The sequence below is a fragment of the Ursus maritimus genome, unplaced genomic scaffold (genome assembly GCF_017311325.1).
Source record: "Ursus maritimus isolate PB19 unplaced genomic scaffold, ASM1731132v1 scaffold_7, whole genome shotgun sequence".
Taxonomy (NCBI): Eukaryota; Metazoa; Chordata; class Mammalia; order Carnivora; family Ursidae; genus Ursus; species Ursus maritimus.
The window spans coordinates 13,607,038-13,623,306 of NW_024426885.1; the positions used below are offsets into that span (position 1 = coordinate 13,607,038).

The 16,269-nt window shown below is 35.2% G+C and overlaps 1 protein-coding gene across 1 annotated transcript in view; it reads left to right on the forward strand.

Annotated features, from left to right (window-relative positions):
- PDZD8 (PDZ domain containing 8) overlaps positions 1–16,269 on the forward strand; it is an 83,111-nt gene that overhangs the window by 31,522 nt on the left and 35,320 nt on the right. Inside the window, 1 exon segment of the mRNA XM_008686802.2 lies at positions 12,797–12,899. Coding sequence (XP_008685024.2) covers positions 12,797–12,899 — 103 coding nt within the window.

Consider the following 16,269-nt stretch of genomic DNA (forward strand, 5'->3'; position numbering starts at 1 on the left):
GGGAAAAGAAATTCTGGCACCAAATTCCAGATGGAATTGTCATATACATCTTTATGTTAAAAGACATTGATGTAATAGATACATTTTCTTTTCTTTGGCTTATTTTATCAACCAGTTACATTTTAAACAAACTAAGATTGTAGTTGGGGAAGGCAAAGCCTATGAAATTTTGTTGTGTGAGAGTTCTGTACTCTAAAGCAGTATATTTAGGGTAGCCTGTCCTAATTATAGATAGGAGATTCTAATTAAGGTCAGTTCTTCACTGAGTCACACTGTTCTAAAGTCTGTATTTTGTCAGTAGCTTCTGAAGTGTTTTGTTTTACTGGGTTCCAAAAATATCATCATTTAAAATTTTTTCAAATGTTAAGACAGAAAACCACAGCAGTTGACATTCTACTCTATTACCAGGAGTTTTCCCTTATTCCCCAATTATCTATTATCAGCATGGATGCATGGATTCCTATTTTTTTCCTTACTGTCGTTAATTATTTTGGTGCCTAAGTTGTCCCAAATTTGGCCTCTAGGAGCTTCTTCAAACTGGCTCCTGTATGCTGCTGCATCTGACATAAATCTGTCTTATTTATTTATTTATTTATTTTTTAAGTCTTTATCACTTTGTGGTATAACAGGCTATTCTAGGTTCATTTTGTATCTTCTCTGTCACAGTCCTAGAATCAGCTATTTTTCCAAAGAGCCCTGGTTCCTTTTAGTAGAAAATACTAAAAACCAAGATCTGGGTATTGGGTGTATTGATTGCTACTCATATATAATCATAGGCCCCATTAGTGGACAGTTAGCATATAGACACTTATAGGTATATAATACATACAACATATACATAATTTAGAAATCATGAATTGACCCAGTATTTCTAATTCCAGTTCATTCTCATAGCATGGTTCCTTGCCTTGGTTCTTGCTGCTTTCATATTGTTGTCCCTTGAACCCTGGCTCCCAGTAACATCACAATTTACTCATTTGCTTAATCCCGTAATACATCTCAAATAGTTTCAGAATTGCTTTGTCTGTATAAGTAGAGAAAACATACTTAGGAAAAGAAATTAAGGATTTATTTGCAATTCTCCCCTGCTCTACCCAAGATTAAGGGTATACGGTCAAGTACTATAATCATGAATTAGATTATTTTTCTCAGTGTGTTATGTTACTCATTTGAAATATAGCTGGGTTTATTTTTTTCTGTTTGCTTTCAGTTTCACTCCTTCCCAACCCTGCCTTTCCATCCTTACTGGTTTTTATTTTAATATGTGGGGCATTAACATACTTCCAAAACCAAAACCAAAAACTGTACCAAAACATATACAGACAGTCCTTACTCTGCATGGAACTATGTTAACCAAAACCCTGCATATCAGAACACTGCAAAGCAGGGACGGAGTTCTCATATGGAGTGACTCAAAGTAAGGACTGCCTGTACAGTCATTCAGATCTTCTGTATCTTTACTGATTTTTTTCATCTACTTCTGTCAATTACTGAGTGAAAGTGTGTTTAAATCTTCAAGCAAGACTAGGAATTTATCTCTTTTTTGTAGTTTTATTAGGTGCATATTTCTTCTTGATGTATTGACCCTTTTACCATTATGAAGGGTCCTTTTTTGGTCTCATAATATTTCTTGTCTTGATATTTATTTTGTCTAAATTGATAAAGCTGCTACAGTTTTCTTATGTTTATTGTTTGTACGGTTTCTATGTTTTTTTCTACAATATTTTACTTTCAGTCTTTTTGTGTTTTATATTTGAATATAAACAGTTGGTTCTTTTGTGTATAGTCTAACAATCTCTGCCTTTTCTTTGGCGTGTTTAGTTCATTTACATTTAATGTAATGATTAAGTTCTATTTAGGTCTGTCCTTCTGCCATTTATTTTTTGTCTCATCTGTTTGGTTTGGTTTGGTTTTTTGCTCCTCTGTCCCTTCTTTCTGTTCTTCCTGTTTTGTGAATCAAATATTTTTAGAATTTAGACTTGATGCAGACCTTCAATTTGTAAAAAGCACAGTATCTTTGAAGCATGGTAAAGTGAAGCACAGTAAAAGGAGATATGCCTATATTAGGGGAGGCAGCTTCCAGGTGACATTTTGATAGAAGGAATTAATCCTTTAATAGCACTATGTCCATGTTATATAGGAAAATGTTTAGTTCTTCTGTAGAGAAGCCTGTTAACCTCATGGATTTTGAAATTCATTTACAAGACAAGCTGTTTTAGAAGTTACAACCACAAAATAATTTCTACTTTGCATTGGTTTGTGAACCCTTCATTTAGGTTATGTATTATTTGATTCTGCTCACTTGGTTATTTTTTATTCTAGTGGTAACTGTTTTTTAAAAAAATTTTCTGAAGCAAATAAGGCTAAACCTTAACTTTTTTTTCCTCTGAGTAGTTGATAAGTGGGTGTTGTTATATTATCAGTATTTACTTTAATGTTTGATATTTTATCTTTTTTAAAAAGGGAAAATACCTAGCTTAATTTGAAGATATTTGGGAGCATGATTCTGCAAATACTTATATTATTAATAGCATTTATTACCTGCAATATATAATATACAGTAGACATTTTGCATTCCTTATTTCCAGCTCTCAGAATATCTTTACAAAATCAATAGTATTTTATCTATTTTGTAGATGATGAATTGAGATCTGTAGGTTACTTGTCCAAGACGTCCTATCTAGAATTTTAATCTAGGTTTGTTAGACTCCAAAATCCCTCATTCTGTTATCTTTATATCCTTTAAAAAAAATTTATCAAGGAAGAATATGGTCCTAAAATTTTTCATTTTATGTTAGAAATATTCAAATTTGGGGAATTTTTTACCTATTTGAGGGCAAGTCATAATTTTTTAAATGTTACCTTTTCAGGAGGATCTTGGAACAGATCTTGTGTACCAATAATAAAGTATCATTTAGATGAAGGCTGAAGTCTTTCCTTCATGGAAGAAGAGATCAGAGGAAATTAGCTCAAATATGAGACATTTAAATTTGTGTGAATGATGTTAAAAAATGGGAGGAATTACTTGGAATTGTTGCTGAATATTATTCCTTCAGGTCTTTAAAGTTATATACATCTGTAACTATAAAGGTCTGTAACTGAATTTGATATGACCCCACCAAATGAACTGAATTCCTGTAGAGATCTTGAGACTACACCTGTATTTATTAGCTGCTGAAGTTCCTCTAAGAAAAAAAAAAAGATATTAGTTTCTATACATTTCTCTAGGCTGTAGTTAAATAACCCTCCCTATAATTAGGTTGCTTTCGACTAGAAGCAGACTTTTCAGAAGATTCCAAATTTGGAATTCATCTGTCCTGGGTTTCTCTTTTCTTCCCCCACCTCCTCTTCTCTAAGGTTATTGTGTTGGAAAAGAGTATTGTTTCTTTTGTAATTGCATATATCCACTGCTATTACATATAGCAAAACAGCTGCTTTAATTCCTCTGATGTCTGAGTTGTAAACGAATTTAAGAAAATTAAATAGTAATTAGCTGACATAAAACCACAGCTCTGTTTTAAAATGCCAGATTCCAAAATGTTTTAAATGTGATGTTAGTGTGCTGTTTACTTATATATGATACCTTCAACAAGAGTGAACTATAAAATGAGCTGTGGCCAGAACATAAAATTTAAAAGAATGTTATAGCTTTGAATTTTCCCTTTCTTTACACCATTATGCCATAACTGCCAATCAGTACTTCTTATGTTTTTTATTTGTAGATAGGATTGATGATTTTAACCAAAAGATAACAACCTCTTTCCCCCCTTTTTCCGTGAAAACTTCTTGAATTCATTCATCTCAATTTATGTAGCCCAGACCTTCATTCACTAGCTGTGTGATCTTGGGTAAATTACCCATACCTCTCTGTGCCTTAAGTTTTTAATCTGTATATCAGGGTAATAATAGTACCTGTCACATAGAGTAATTGTAAAAATTGAGTAGGATAATAAACGTAGAAGCTCTTAGAACTGCCCCCATGCTAATTGTTAGCTGCCACCACTGCTCCCAGTTCTTCTATCACTACTGCCATCACTTTTGTGTAAATAGTGTGGTGAATACAGAAAAGTGGGAAGTCCAGTGCCTGTGCTCTAGAAACTTAGAATGTAGTTGGGGCTAACAGACAAAAACAGATGTATAAACAAGCCAACTACACAAGGCTGTCTGATTTGAAATGAGACTGAGAGAATAAATACTATAGAAATTTAGTGCAAGGAAAAAATACTCTGGTGTTGAAGCTGCTATGGAAAACCTCATGGATGTGAGGTCTGTCTTCCAAGACAGGTAGACAGATGGATGGTAAATTTTAGAAAAAGCCAATAAGATAGTGTAGGTGATTCCATTATTATTTAACATAGCACTAGATGTCTTTAGCGTCAGCAGTCAGACAACAACAACGACAAAAAGAAAAGGCATCCAAATCAGCAAGGAAGAAGTCAGACTTTCAATATTTGCACATGACAATGATACTGTATGTAGAAAACCCAAAAGATTCCACAAAAAAAAAAAAAAAATGCTAGAACTAATATGTGAATTCAGCGAAGTCATAGGATATAAAATCAATATATAGAAATGAGTTGCATTTTTTTTAAAGCTTTTATTTATTTATTTGACAGAGATAGAGACAGCCAGCGAGAGAGGGAACACAAGCAGGGGGAGTGGGAGAGGAAGAGCAGGCTCCCAGCAGAGGAGCCTGATGTGGGGCTCGATCCCATAACGCTGGGATCACGCCCTGAGCCGAAGGCAGGCGCTTAACCGCTGTGCCACCCAGGTGCCCCATGAGTTGCATTTCTATACACCAATAATGAAGCAGCAGAAAAAGAAATCAAGGAACCAGTCCCATTTACAATTGCACCAAAAACAATGCGATACCTAGGAATAAGCCTAACCGAAGAGGTAAAAGATCTGTACTCTGAAAACCATAAAACACTTACGAAAGAAATTGAAGAAGACACCAGAAAATGGGAAAAAGTTCCATGCCGATGGATTGGAGGAACAAACATTAAAATGTCTGCACTAGCCCAAGCAATCTATACATTTAATGCAATCCCTATCAAAATACCACCAGCATTTTTCACAGAGCTAGAACAAACAGTCCTAAAATTTGTTTGAAACTACAAAAGACCCTGAATAGCCAAAGCAGTCCTGAGAAAGAAAAGCAAAGTTGGAGGCATCACAATTCTGAGCTTCAAGCTAGCTATATTCCAAAGCTGTAGTCATGAAGACAGTATGGTACTGGCAAAAAACAGATGCATATATCAGTGGAACAGAATATAAAACCCAGAAACAAACCCACAACTATATGGTCAGCTAATCTTCAACAAAGCAGGAAAGGATATCCAATGGAAAAAAGTCTCTTCAACAAATGGTGTTGGGAAAACTGGACAGCAACATGCAGAAGAACGAAACTGGACCACTTTCTTATACCATACACAGAAATAAATTCAAAATGGATGAAAGACCTAAATGTGAGACAGGAAACCATCAAAATCCTATAGGAGAACACAGGCAACAACCTTCTTGACCTCAGCCATAACAACTTCTTACTAGACACATCTCTGGAGGCCAGGGAAACAAAAGCAAAAATGAACTATTGGGACTTCATCAAGGTAAAAAGCTTCTGCACATCCAAGGAAACAATCAACAAAACTAAAAGGCTGCCAGAGGAATGGTAGAGGATATTTGCAAATGACCTGTCTGATAAGGGGTAGTATCAAAAATCTGTAAAGAGTGTATCAAACTCAATACCCAAGAAATAAAAGTAATCCAATTAAGAAATGGGCAGAAGACATGAATAGATTTTTTTCCAAAGAAAACATCTAGATGGCTAACAAATATGAAAAGATGCTCAACATCATTCATCATCAGGGAGATACAAATCAAAACCAAAATGAGCTACCACCTCACACCTGTCAGAATGGCTAAAATTAACAACACAAGAAACAACAGATGTTGGCGAGGATGCAGAGAAAGGGGAACCCTCTTACACTGTTTTTGGGAATGCTAACTAGTGCAGCCAGTCTGGAAAACAGAATGGAGGTTCCTCAAAATTAATATTTTAAAATTAAATAGTTAAAAAAAAAATAGAACTACCCTATGACCCAGCAATTGCACTACTAGATATTTACCCAAAGGATACAAAAATGCAGATTTTAAGGGGTACCTGCACCCCTATGTTTATAGCAACGTTACGACCGTAGCCAAACTACGGAGAGAGGCCAAATATCCATCAACTGATGAACGGATAAAGAAGATGGGGGGGGGGTGTATTCACACACACACACACACACACACAATGCAGTATTACTCAGCCATCAAAAAGAATTGAAATCTTGCCGTTTGCAATGAGATGGATGAAGCTAGAGTATATTATGCTAAGCAAAGTAAGTCAGAGAAAGACAAATATGGTATGATTTCACTCATGTAGAATTTAAGAAACAAAATAGATGAACATATGGAAGGGGGAGAAAGAGGAAGCAAACCATAAGAGACTTGTAACTATCGAGAACAACTGAGGGTTGATGGACTAAGGGAGGTGGGGGATGGGTTAAACAGGTGATGGGTTTTAAGGAGGGCACTTGCTATGATGAGCACTGGGTGTTATATGTAAGTGATGAATCACTAAATTCTACTCCTGAAACCAATATTACACTATGCATTAAATAACTAGAATTTAAATAAAAATTTTAGGGGCACCTGGGTGGCTCAGTCGTTAAGCATCTGCTTTCGGCTTGGGGTGTGATCCCAGGGTCATGGGATTGAGCCCCATATCGGGCTCCCTGCTCTGCTTGGGAGCCTGCTTCTTCCTCTCCCACTCCCCCTGCTGGTGTTCCCTTTCTCTCTGGCTGTCTCTCTCTCTGTCAAATAAATAAAATCTTAAAAAAAAAAATAATAATAATTTAAATAAAAATTTTGAACACAAAAATAAAATAAAATAAAATCATGTAGGTGATTGGGAAAAGAGCCAATAAGACAAAAGTGAAAATTTGTATTTTCAGGGACCTGAGTGAAATATAGATGTTTATATGAAAAATCAGGGCCAAATTTGCTAGCAGAGGAAGTCCAAGATAGTTATCCTTTAATCAGAGAGAAGTTATTAAAGGTATCTGAAGGTGACATTAAGAAACACTTGTTTTAAGAAGATTGCTATTTATAAGGTAGATTGCATAGAGAGAAAGAATAAAGACCTAGAGCCTAATTAAGAGGTGTTAAACAGGGTAAAGGTGAAGAGGTAAGCACTTAAAAGATACGGATCAGTAGGGACAGAAAGAAAGGGACAAATAGGATAACTAGGACAGGGTTTCCTGAGTGGCTGAATATGTGGATGGGTATAGGTGGGGGAGGAAAATGACTGTTAAAGGAGGCAAATGACTGTTAAAGGTTTGAGTTGAATAGAATGGTAAAATTGACTTTGATCTGGTCATCACGTATTGATTATTTTTCTAGATATTTAGAGGTTATAAAGAGCAAGACACAGCTACTGCCTTTCAGGACTAGTGGGAGAAATAGAGGTGCCTTTTTCAGAGGGGGATGAATGTGATTTTATATGTCTTTAGTAGCAGGGTGTGGTTAGATTTTCCCTATGCAAGTATTCTGTAAACTTGGGGTTTTAGAAGCAAAGCAGGAGAAGGGTGCCTGGGTGACTCAGTCAGTTGAGCTTCCAGCTCTTGATTTCAGTTCAGGTCGTGATCTCGGGGTCAAGAGATCCAGCCCTGGGTTGGACTCTGTGCTCAGCGTGGAGTCTGCTTGGGATTCTCTCTCTCTCCCTCTCCTTCCACTTGCACATCCTCTCTCTCTCTCTCAAAATAAATAAATCTTAAAAAAAAAAAGCAAAGCAGGAAGACGACAAGGACTGAACATTAGGTTTGGAAGTCTTTGTCATAGACAAGAGAGTTGAGTTCTGAGTAATATGGTTTCACAGGAAAGGAGGGGGTAGTATAGGCCCTAAGCACATATAGGAGGAGGTTAGCCATGTTTGATTCTTTTCATAACCTGTGAGTTGATAAAATTTGACTCCCTGCAGGTGTAAGACTCCTTTCAAATCATTAAAAAAAAAAAAAAGAACTTTTATTTTTCCTTTTTGGTATAAAATGAGATTTTATTTTTAAGGTTTCATTTATTTATTTGACAGAGAGAGGAAGAGCACACAATAGGGGGAGCAGCAGAGGGAGAGGGAGAAGCAGGCTCTCCACTGAGCAGGGAGCCCAATGCGGGGCTCGATCCCAGGACTCTGGGACCATGACCTGAGCCGACGGCCATGACCTGAGCCGACGACCTGAGCCACCCAGGAGCCCTAAGATTCTTAGAGAAGGGCACATTGGGAATTACTTTCCTTTTCTCAGTGGTTTTGTCTTGAGTCATATAAATTCTGTCTCTTTCTTGATAGGTGGTGTTTGTGTTTATGTTTAACATGAAGTTTCAATATATTTTTGCCTTTAAAAAAATTAACCTTTTGAACTTGGAAAGAACTTTCATAGAACTAATACATCTCTTTCAGGAGACAGAGGGGTCTAAAGGTAATTTCCTTTGTCATTTTGTTCAGCAGTATGGACTCTTCCCCCTTTCAAAGTAGTATAGTAAAAAATTTTTCTATCATTTCTTGCTTATTCAGCATATATTAAGTGTTCATTTGACTCAAAATATACATTAGCCAGTGATTGTAACCATGTATTTCTGGTGCTTATATAATCTGAATGGAAAGCCTTTGTTTAACAACTCAAGATTGAATTGTAAGTGATTAGAGATGCAGGATGAAAATTGATTCTTGTTTTAAGTGTTCTGCCTAAACTAAAGCAAATTCCTTTTAAGTTCACCTAACTAGCTGGTGCTTGTGTTTCTGGTAGGAAATTCTTCCTGGCATTTCTCCAGAAATTTACATGTTTTTCCAAATCTCAGGAGATACCAGTCAAGAAATCAAGAAAATGTGGGGGAAATGTTACAATTCTTCTGTGAGAATTAAAGCTTAACATTCAACATAGGCATTACTAGGTGAAGGAATCCACTGACTACACATCAAAAGCAGGCACGGGAAACACTGACGTAGGAAGTGTGTCCTGAGGGCCAGATACGGAGTTTATAGAGGGGAACGGTCGTGGTCTGAGCAGTCCGTCTTTGGGTGTAGCTTATGCCCTGTCTGCTAATTGGTAGTCATTCTTGCAAACAAAATAAATATTAATAAATTCACATACATAGTATACTCTATATAAACCCTAGGAAATACTACTTTTTTTCCCCCAAGAAATAAGTTTTCTAAGCAAAGTAAATCCTTAAGTTGGCAGTATGACACATGCTTCTGTGTTGTGTTAACTTTTCTGAGAGAAACTAAAGTTTCTTTGTTAGAGTACTAATAACGTTTGCTGGCTTTTTCTACTATTTGAATATTCACTATAGGCTACAGTTCTTTGTAAGTGCTTTAATGGAAGAAACGTAAAGAGAAGATGTGAATGTTGTGGGATACTCTGACATAGAATCAGAAGTTGATCTAAAATCAGAATTAATAAAAGCAGTATCTATTTCAGTGGTAAAACCAAATTCTGGACAATCAAGCAAAATATCTTCATTATTAAAAAAAGAAATAAAGTTATCTGAAGCAAAATGAACCCTAACATCCAATCTGGAGGTGTTTTTTAAAATACTTTTAACAGTTGGACCAGTTGTTAGCAATGCAAAATGAAAGTTTTCTGTGTCTGGGATCTGGTTTATCAGGCCAACTAATGCTTTGTGTACTTCAAAATTTCATTGTTAAGAATAACTATTAAATGTTAAATATTTGTGGTGTTTTAGTATTTTAAATGATTTTCATTTGGAATTTATTTTGTTTCAAGGTACCCTTTTAATGTTTTCCGTTATCAAATACCAGATAAAAATCATGCTTACGTTTTATTGAAATATGAACCTTGTCACAATATTGATTCATGGTAATGATAAACCAAGTATTTATTATCATATCTTTTTGTAACAAATGTTAAAATGTTTAAAAGTTTTAGTGTAACCCTAATAATCATTACTGTTCCTTGTCATGATCATTCTTTTTTTTAAAATCATCTTTATTGAGGTATAATTCACATACCATATACAATTCATCCATGTAAAGTGTACGATTCGTTGTGTTTTAGTATATTCACGGGGTTTATGCAACCATCATCACAATCTAATTTTAGAACATTTCTGTCCCTCCTAAAGAAACCCCATACCCATTAACAGTCAAATCCCTATTCCCCCTAGTCCTCCTCCCTAGCCCTAAGTAACCACTATCTACTTTCTGTCTCTATAAATTTGCTTACTCCAAACCTTTCATATAAATGTGGATTCATACAGTATGTGGTCTTTTGTGACCGGCTTCTTTCACTTAGTATGTTTTTGAGGTTCATTCATATTGTAGCATATATCATTAATTCATTTCCTCTTATTGCCAAATAATATTCCATCATATGTATATTCCACATTTTATTTACCTCTTCAACAGATGATGGGCATGTGGTTTCTCACGTTTTGGCTATTAAAAATAATGCTGCTATGAACATGCAGGTTAAGTTTTTCCATGAATGTATGCTTTCGCTTCTCTTGGTTATATACCAGGAATGGGTGTGCTGCATCATATGCTCACTTTAAGGAACTGCCAAACTATTTTTCAAAGTGGCTGCACCATTTTACTTCCCTCCAGCAAAGTACAAGTATTCGTTCCTCTGCATCCTCACCAGTACTTGTCTCCTTTTTTGATTAGCGATTTAGTGAGTGTGAAGTAGCATCTCGTTGTGGTTTTGATTTTCATTTCCCTGATGGCTGATGATGTTGAGCCTATTTTCATATGCTTATTGGATATTTGCATATCTTATGTGGAAAAATGTCCAATTTTAAATTGAGTTATACTAGACCCTTAGGGGATACCTAACTTGCAAATATTTTCTTCCATTCTGTGAATTGTCTTTTCACTTACTTGGTGATGTACTTTGAAGCACAAAAATTTTAATTTTGTTGAAGTCCCATTTATTTTTTTTCCCTTTGGTACTTGTACTTTTGGTGTCCTATCTTAAGAAATCATCACCTAAGTCAGGGTCACAAAGATGTGACTTTATGTTTTCTTCTCTTACATTTAGGTCTGTGACTCATTTTGAGTTAATCATTGTTCAGTTTTGTGGTATTCTTTTTAAAAAACGTTAAAAAGGTGTTATAAAAATATGAGAAAAGTGTTATGGCTTCAGGGAGGAATTCTGATAAATGTGCTTTGTCATTCCTGAATCCTGAAGATTAATATCTTTTGGGAATTTGGGAGCGTTAGCTGGTGCATAGCCTTCTGTGCATGATAGTGAAGGCCTGTAGGTAGTTCACTCTTTTGAACAGATGGTGGCAGCAGAGCTTGATGAATGAAAATTCTCATTTTTCTCAACTTAGTATTTTATAATTATGAATCTTCTTAATTTTTTGACAGTAGACTGTTAAGCCCAAAGTTTAAATTTCCTTTTAAGATTAAAAACTATTTAAATTTAGGGGCACCTGGGTGGTGCAGTCATTAAGCGTCTGCCTTTGGCTCAGGGCGTGATCCCAGTGTTCTGGGATCGAGCCCCACATCAGGTTTCTCTGCTGGGAGCCTGCTTCTTCCTCTCCCACTCCCCCTGCTTGTGTTCCCTCTCTCACTGGCTGTCTCTGTCAAATAAATAAATAAAATCTTAAAATTATATATATATATATATAAAATTTTAAAAAATTAAAAATAAAAAAAATAAAAACTATTAAAATTTAGGGCTGGTTGTGTTTTTGGTCTTATTCAGGTTTTTAGTTTATGAAGCCAGTTTGTGAAATATGGATGCGATTTGCTAGCAGTCTCCAACCTTTAGGACACAGTTTTCTCATATTACTCTAATATGTTTTATCTACCTTTTTTTAAAATCTCACTTCTACCCCCATGATCTTTGTGTAGACATAAAGTAATAGAGTAACAGTCAAAATGTTGATGAACGCTAAAGCTAGTCTCAAGCTTACTCCTGAAATACGTTGGTATACTTACGTTCTGATTTAGCAGACAGGTGTATGGAAGCTAGACATGTGGGTAATATTTTTTTCCTTCAATAATAAAACTGCTTTATATCAGCTCAAGAATGGGCCTGAGATTTCCTTTTTAGATCTGAATATTAAGCAGTAAAATTAGGTGATGCAGTTATTCCTTGACAGTTTTCAAGATAATAGAAATAGCAAACACATATGGAACACTTAGTGTTTGCTAGGTGCTATACTAAATGCCTTGTATGCATTGTCTTCTTTTGTTCTTACAACAGCTCTAAGTGGTATCATTCTTGCCCTGAATTTTTCAGAGAAAGACATGGGTTTTGAGAAGTTAAATAATTTGCCTAAAGTCACACTGTTAGATAGAGAAGTGTGTGGGTGTGTTCATAAGCAACTATATTGTACTAATTTGTGTGTGTGTGATTTTTATACAGGTGGTATGATCCTATGTGTATCACTCTGCAACTTATTTTTTAAATTCAACAGTCTTATTTGAAGATCTATAACTTTTGCTACTATGTATAGATGCCTGATCAGTTTGTTTACCTCATGAATACATACTACTTTCTGTTTGGTTTAGCTGCTAAGAAACAGCTTGTCCTGGAATTTCACCTGATTTTAGCTTTACTTCACTTTTCCACTAGAGGGTGTACTAAGTGTTTGACTTAATTTTTTTTTTCTGTTACCAAAATTATAAATAGTAATGGAGTAATTTATTATTTCTTGTATAATCAGAGAAAAATTTTGTTGCGTATAACTGGTGTAATAGTCTCCTTGTTTTATCTTTATACTGCAGGTTACTCATTTTTGGATCCTATGACAGAGAGGCAAATATTCATTGTACACTCGAGTTAAGCAGTGGTGTTTGGGAAGAAAAACAAAGGAGTTCTATTAAGACGGTACAGTGGATTTTACATCTTTATAAAGTTTGTGTTCTATAAGCATACCTTTAATAATGTTTCTATATTTATAGAGTTATTTTTGGTCATGTACAAATCATTGTGAACAGCTCTTATTTGTCTTGTTTTGTGGTACAACAGTAATACAGATCACTAGCTTGCATTAGAAACCGTGTCTAATTTTCCTTCTAGAACTTCAAAATTATTTCACAGGGATGGAATTAGAAAGAAATAATTCTAAACAGCTTAGAAAGCGAGTAAATTTAGAGCATGCTTTCATTCAGTAGATGTTTTATGAGTGCTTACTTTGTACTAGATGCTGTGTTAGATTCGGGAAACCGTTCAAAACAAGAAAAGACCCTGTTTTTGTGGTGCTAGCATGGGATAGAGGTTTGGCATGAGGGTTAGAAGAGGAGAGAAGTGAAATACATGTTATAGGATGGAGGTAGAAAATGACAATAAATGGGTAAACCAGAGAAGTGAACTAGGTAATTTCTGGAGATTGACAGATACCGTGAAGAAAATAGGATTATGATAGAGCAGATTCTTCAGATCTGATGATAATAGGGAAAACTTCTGAAGAGATGACACTGGAGCAGGATGCCCCAGTTAGAATTTCAGATAAACAGTGAAAAAAAATTTGTTTGTTACGAGTATTCACCCAGTTTTTATATGCTAAGTCTGATGACCCTACACTGGAGACAAGGCCTGAATCCTGAAAAGGAGCAAGCCACCTGGAGAGTCTGGGGAAATGAGGGAGTGGAAGGCATTTCCAGCAAAGGGAGCAGCAGGTGTGTGAGGGCAGTGAGTTTGAGGAACAAAAAGAAGGCTAGTACAGCTAGAGCGTGGTATGAGAGCTAGCAAGTCACGCTTAATCTTTTAAGGGGTTTGAATTTCATTATTTGTGGTGGGAGAGTTTTAAGATGACAAGTGACATGATCTTGTGTACATTTTGCACAAAATGTTCTGCTTGTGTAGACAAAGGATTGTAGGAGGACAAGAGTAAACCTAGAGAGAGGTGGGTTGGGAGGCATTTAGGGGAAGCGTTGGTTACTGTAACTAGGTGGTATCTGAGAAAATAGAAAAGAAGAGAATGGATTTGGGCTATATACTTTTGGTGTATGAAGAACTTAGAGTTCTGGTTTCTTTTTTTTTTTTAGTTTATTTTTTCTTTTTAATTTAATGGTTTCTTTTTTTTTTTTTTTTTTTAAGATTTTATTTATTTGACAGAGAGAGAGAGAGCCAGCGAGAGAGGGAACACAAGCAGGGGGAGTGGGAGAGGAAGAAGCAGGCTCCCAGCGGAGGAGCAGGGCTCGATCCCAGAATGCCGGGACCACGCCCTGAACTAAAGGCAGACGCTTAACGACTGAGCCACCCAGGCGCCCCTAATGGTTTCTTTTTTGATTAAAAAAAAAAAAAAAAGACTGTTACCTAAATTGCAAGACTGAACAAATATAAAGGCTTTTAAAATATATTAAATGCTAGAATTAAACAAAAATAGTGCTTTGCTCTCAACATGGTTTAATTGGACTTGGATTCTTTGGGTTCTTAAATGAGGGAAAATTGTCGCTAGTTATTGGTTAATTTGTTTCCAAAGTGAGTTGGTAGTTTCTGAATATTCTGAATAGCAGTTTTAATAGCAATTATTATGTGTTTCTTGTGTTTTGCATAAATCTAGTAGTCTATTAAAGATTTAGAGCATTTATCAAAATTGTCTACAGAATGTCTGTATTAAGCCCATGAAGTTTCACAATGGAAACAGAATTCCAGAATTTTATGGCTGAAGTGGGGACGGGAGTGGGGGGGCAGTCTATGCCCTAAAGGAACCATATCCCTTTTTTTAGACAATTTATTTCATTTATTAAGTATATACTGAAATATTATGGGTTTGGTAGTAATAAAATTCCAAGAGTGAGTCTTGGAACCCCCAAACCTCACTGGAGTTACTTTTTAGTCTTTCAAAAGTTAAGATCCATTTAGCACGTCAGTAGTTTTTTTGCAGGAATAAATTATAGTTGTATTCTTTAAAGATGTACTTAATAACTTAGATATTTAGTTGTTTCTAGTACATTTAATTTTGGGCAGCAATATAGCCAGTCCTGTGGTTATTATTTGTAGCTGATATTTAGGAAAACTATTTCTCTGTTATGTCTTCATTACGGTGAATGGGTTTCTCTGAACTATGCTACCTAGCTGTCTTATAGTAGTGATGATGTGTATTTGGTATTTCTAGAATAACCTGTTATTCTTTGTAGCATTTTAAAAAATAGTCACAATTCTCAATTTTTAGAATAGGTCTGTAAGTATATCTCCATGCTCTTGGAGAACATGACCTTTTTTTTTTTTTTATCAGACCACATATGTTTTATTTTTCTGAACTCCGAATTATCTGAAGGTAGAATCACATTTCTAGCATATGTACAATAGAATGTGTACTTATGTGGGATTTCTTCAGTCCCCATATTTTAGAGAAGGTTCTGGAATATCTAGATTTAGGTATATATGTCAGACTCAGTTGTGTTCTAAATATCTGAGGTTATCTGTAATTCTGGTTGATTATTAACATATAACATTATTTGTTTCAGGAGTACAGGTCTGTGATTCATCAATTTTTTTTTTTTTACTTTTTAAAAAGGTAATGTGGTATTCCTTGGATGTTCCTTTGACCTTAAATTATTTCTAAATTACATAATTTCTTTATGTAATAACTGTTGTGAATATCCTTACATAAAAATTGAGTAGTATGAAATTCTTTTGGAATAAATAGGATAATTTTGAACAGGGTGGGAGAATAGGAGTAAAACTAAAAAGGGAGGACGGGCCACAGTGTTTGCATTTATGAAAGTAGTAGAGAGCTATTAAAGATTTTGAGCACAGGAATGACGTCAAAATAGTGGTTTTTAGGAAAGTCTCCCATTTCTTTGGTGGTTGTTCATACCTCATCTTTCTTTTAAGTTATGTCTCAATTTGAAGCAACTCCTCAGAGGAATAAAAGAACCAGTTTGTTCTGAATTACATGAATACATGAAAAAACATTATTGTTTTATCCAGGTATGAAATGGTCATAACTTGCCATTGCTAATGGCAGTTTCAGTTTCCCTTACTATATTTGCAAAAATATGAGATTAGACAGCTTTAATATTTTATGGAAAAGGTTAGTAAGACTTTAATCTTGAGTTACAATTTTAGGTCTTCACATATGTCCTCGGTAGTTGTGGAGAAAGAATTCTAGCTTACTAATTACATCTGGTGTCAAAAATGTCAGCAGCAGTTAAGTGTCTCCAGGCATTAAATTACATATGTCTGAATTTAATAACTCCAGGGAGAAGAATTCATTGTGTTCTTTAGGACTACATAAAAGATTGGAGAC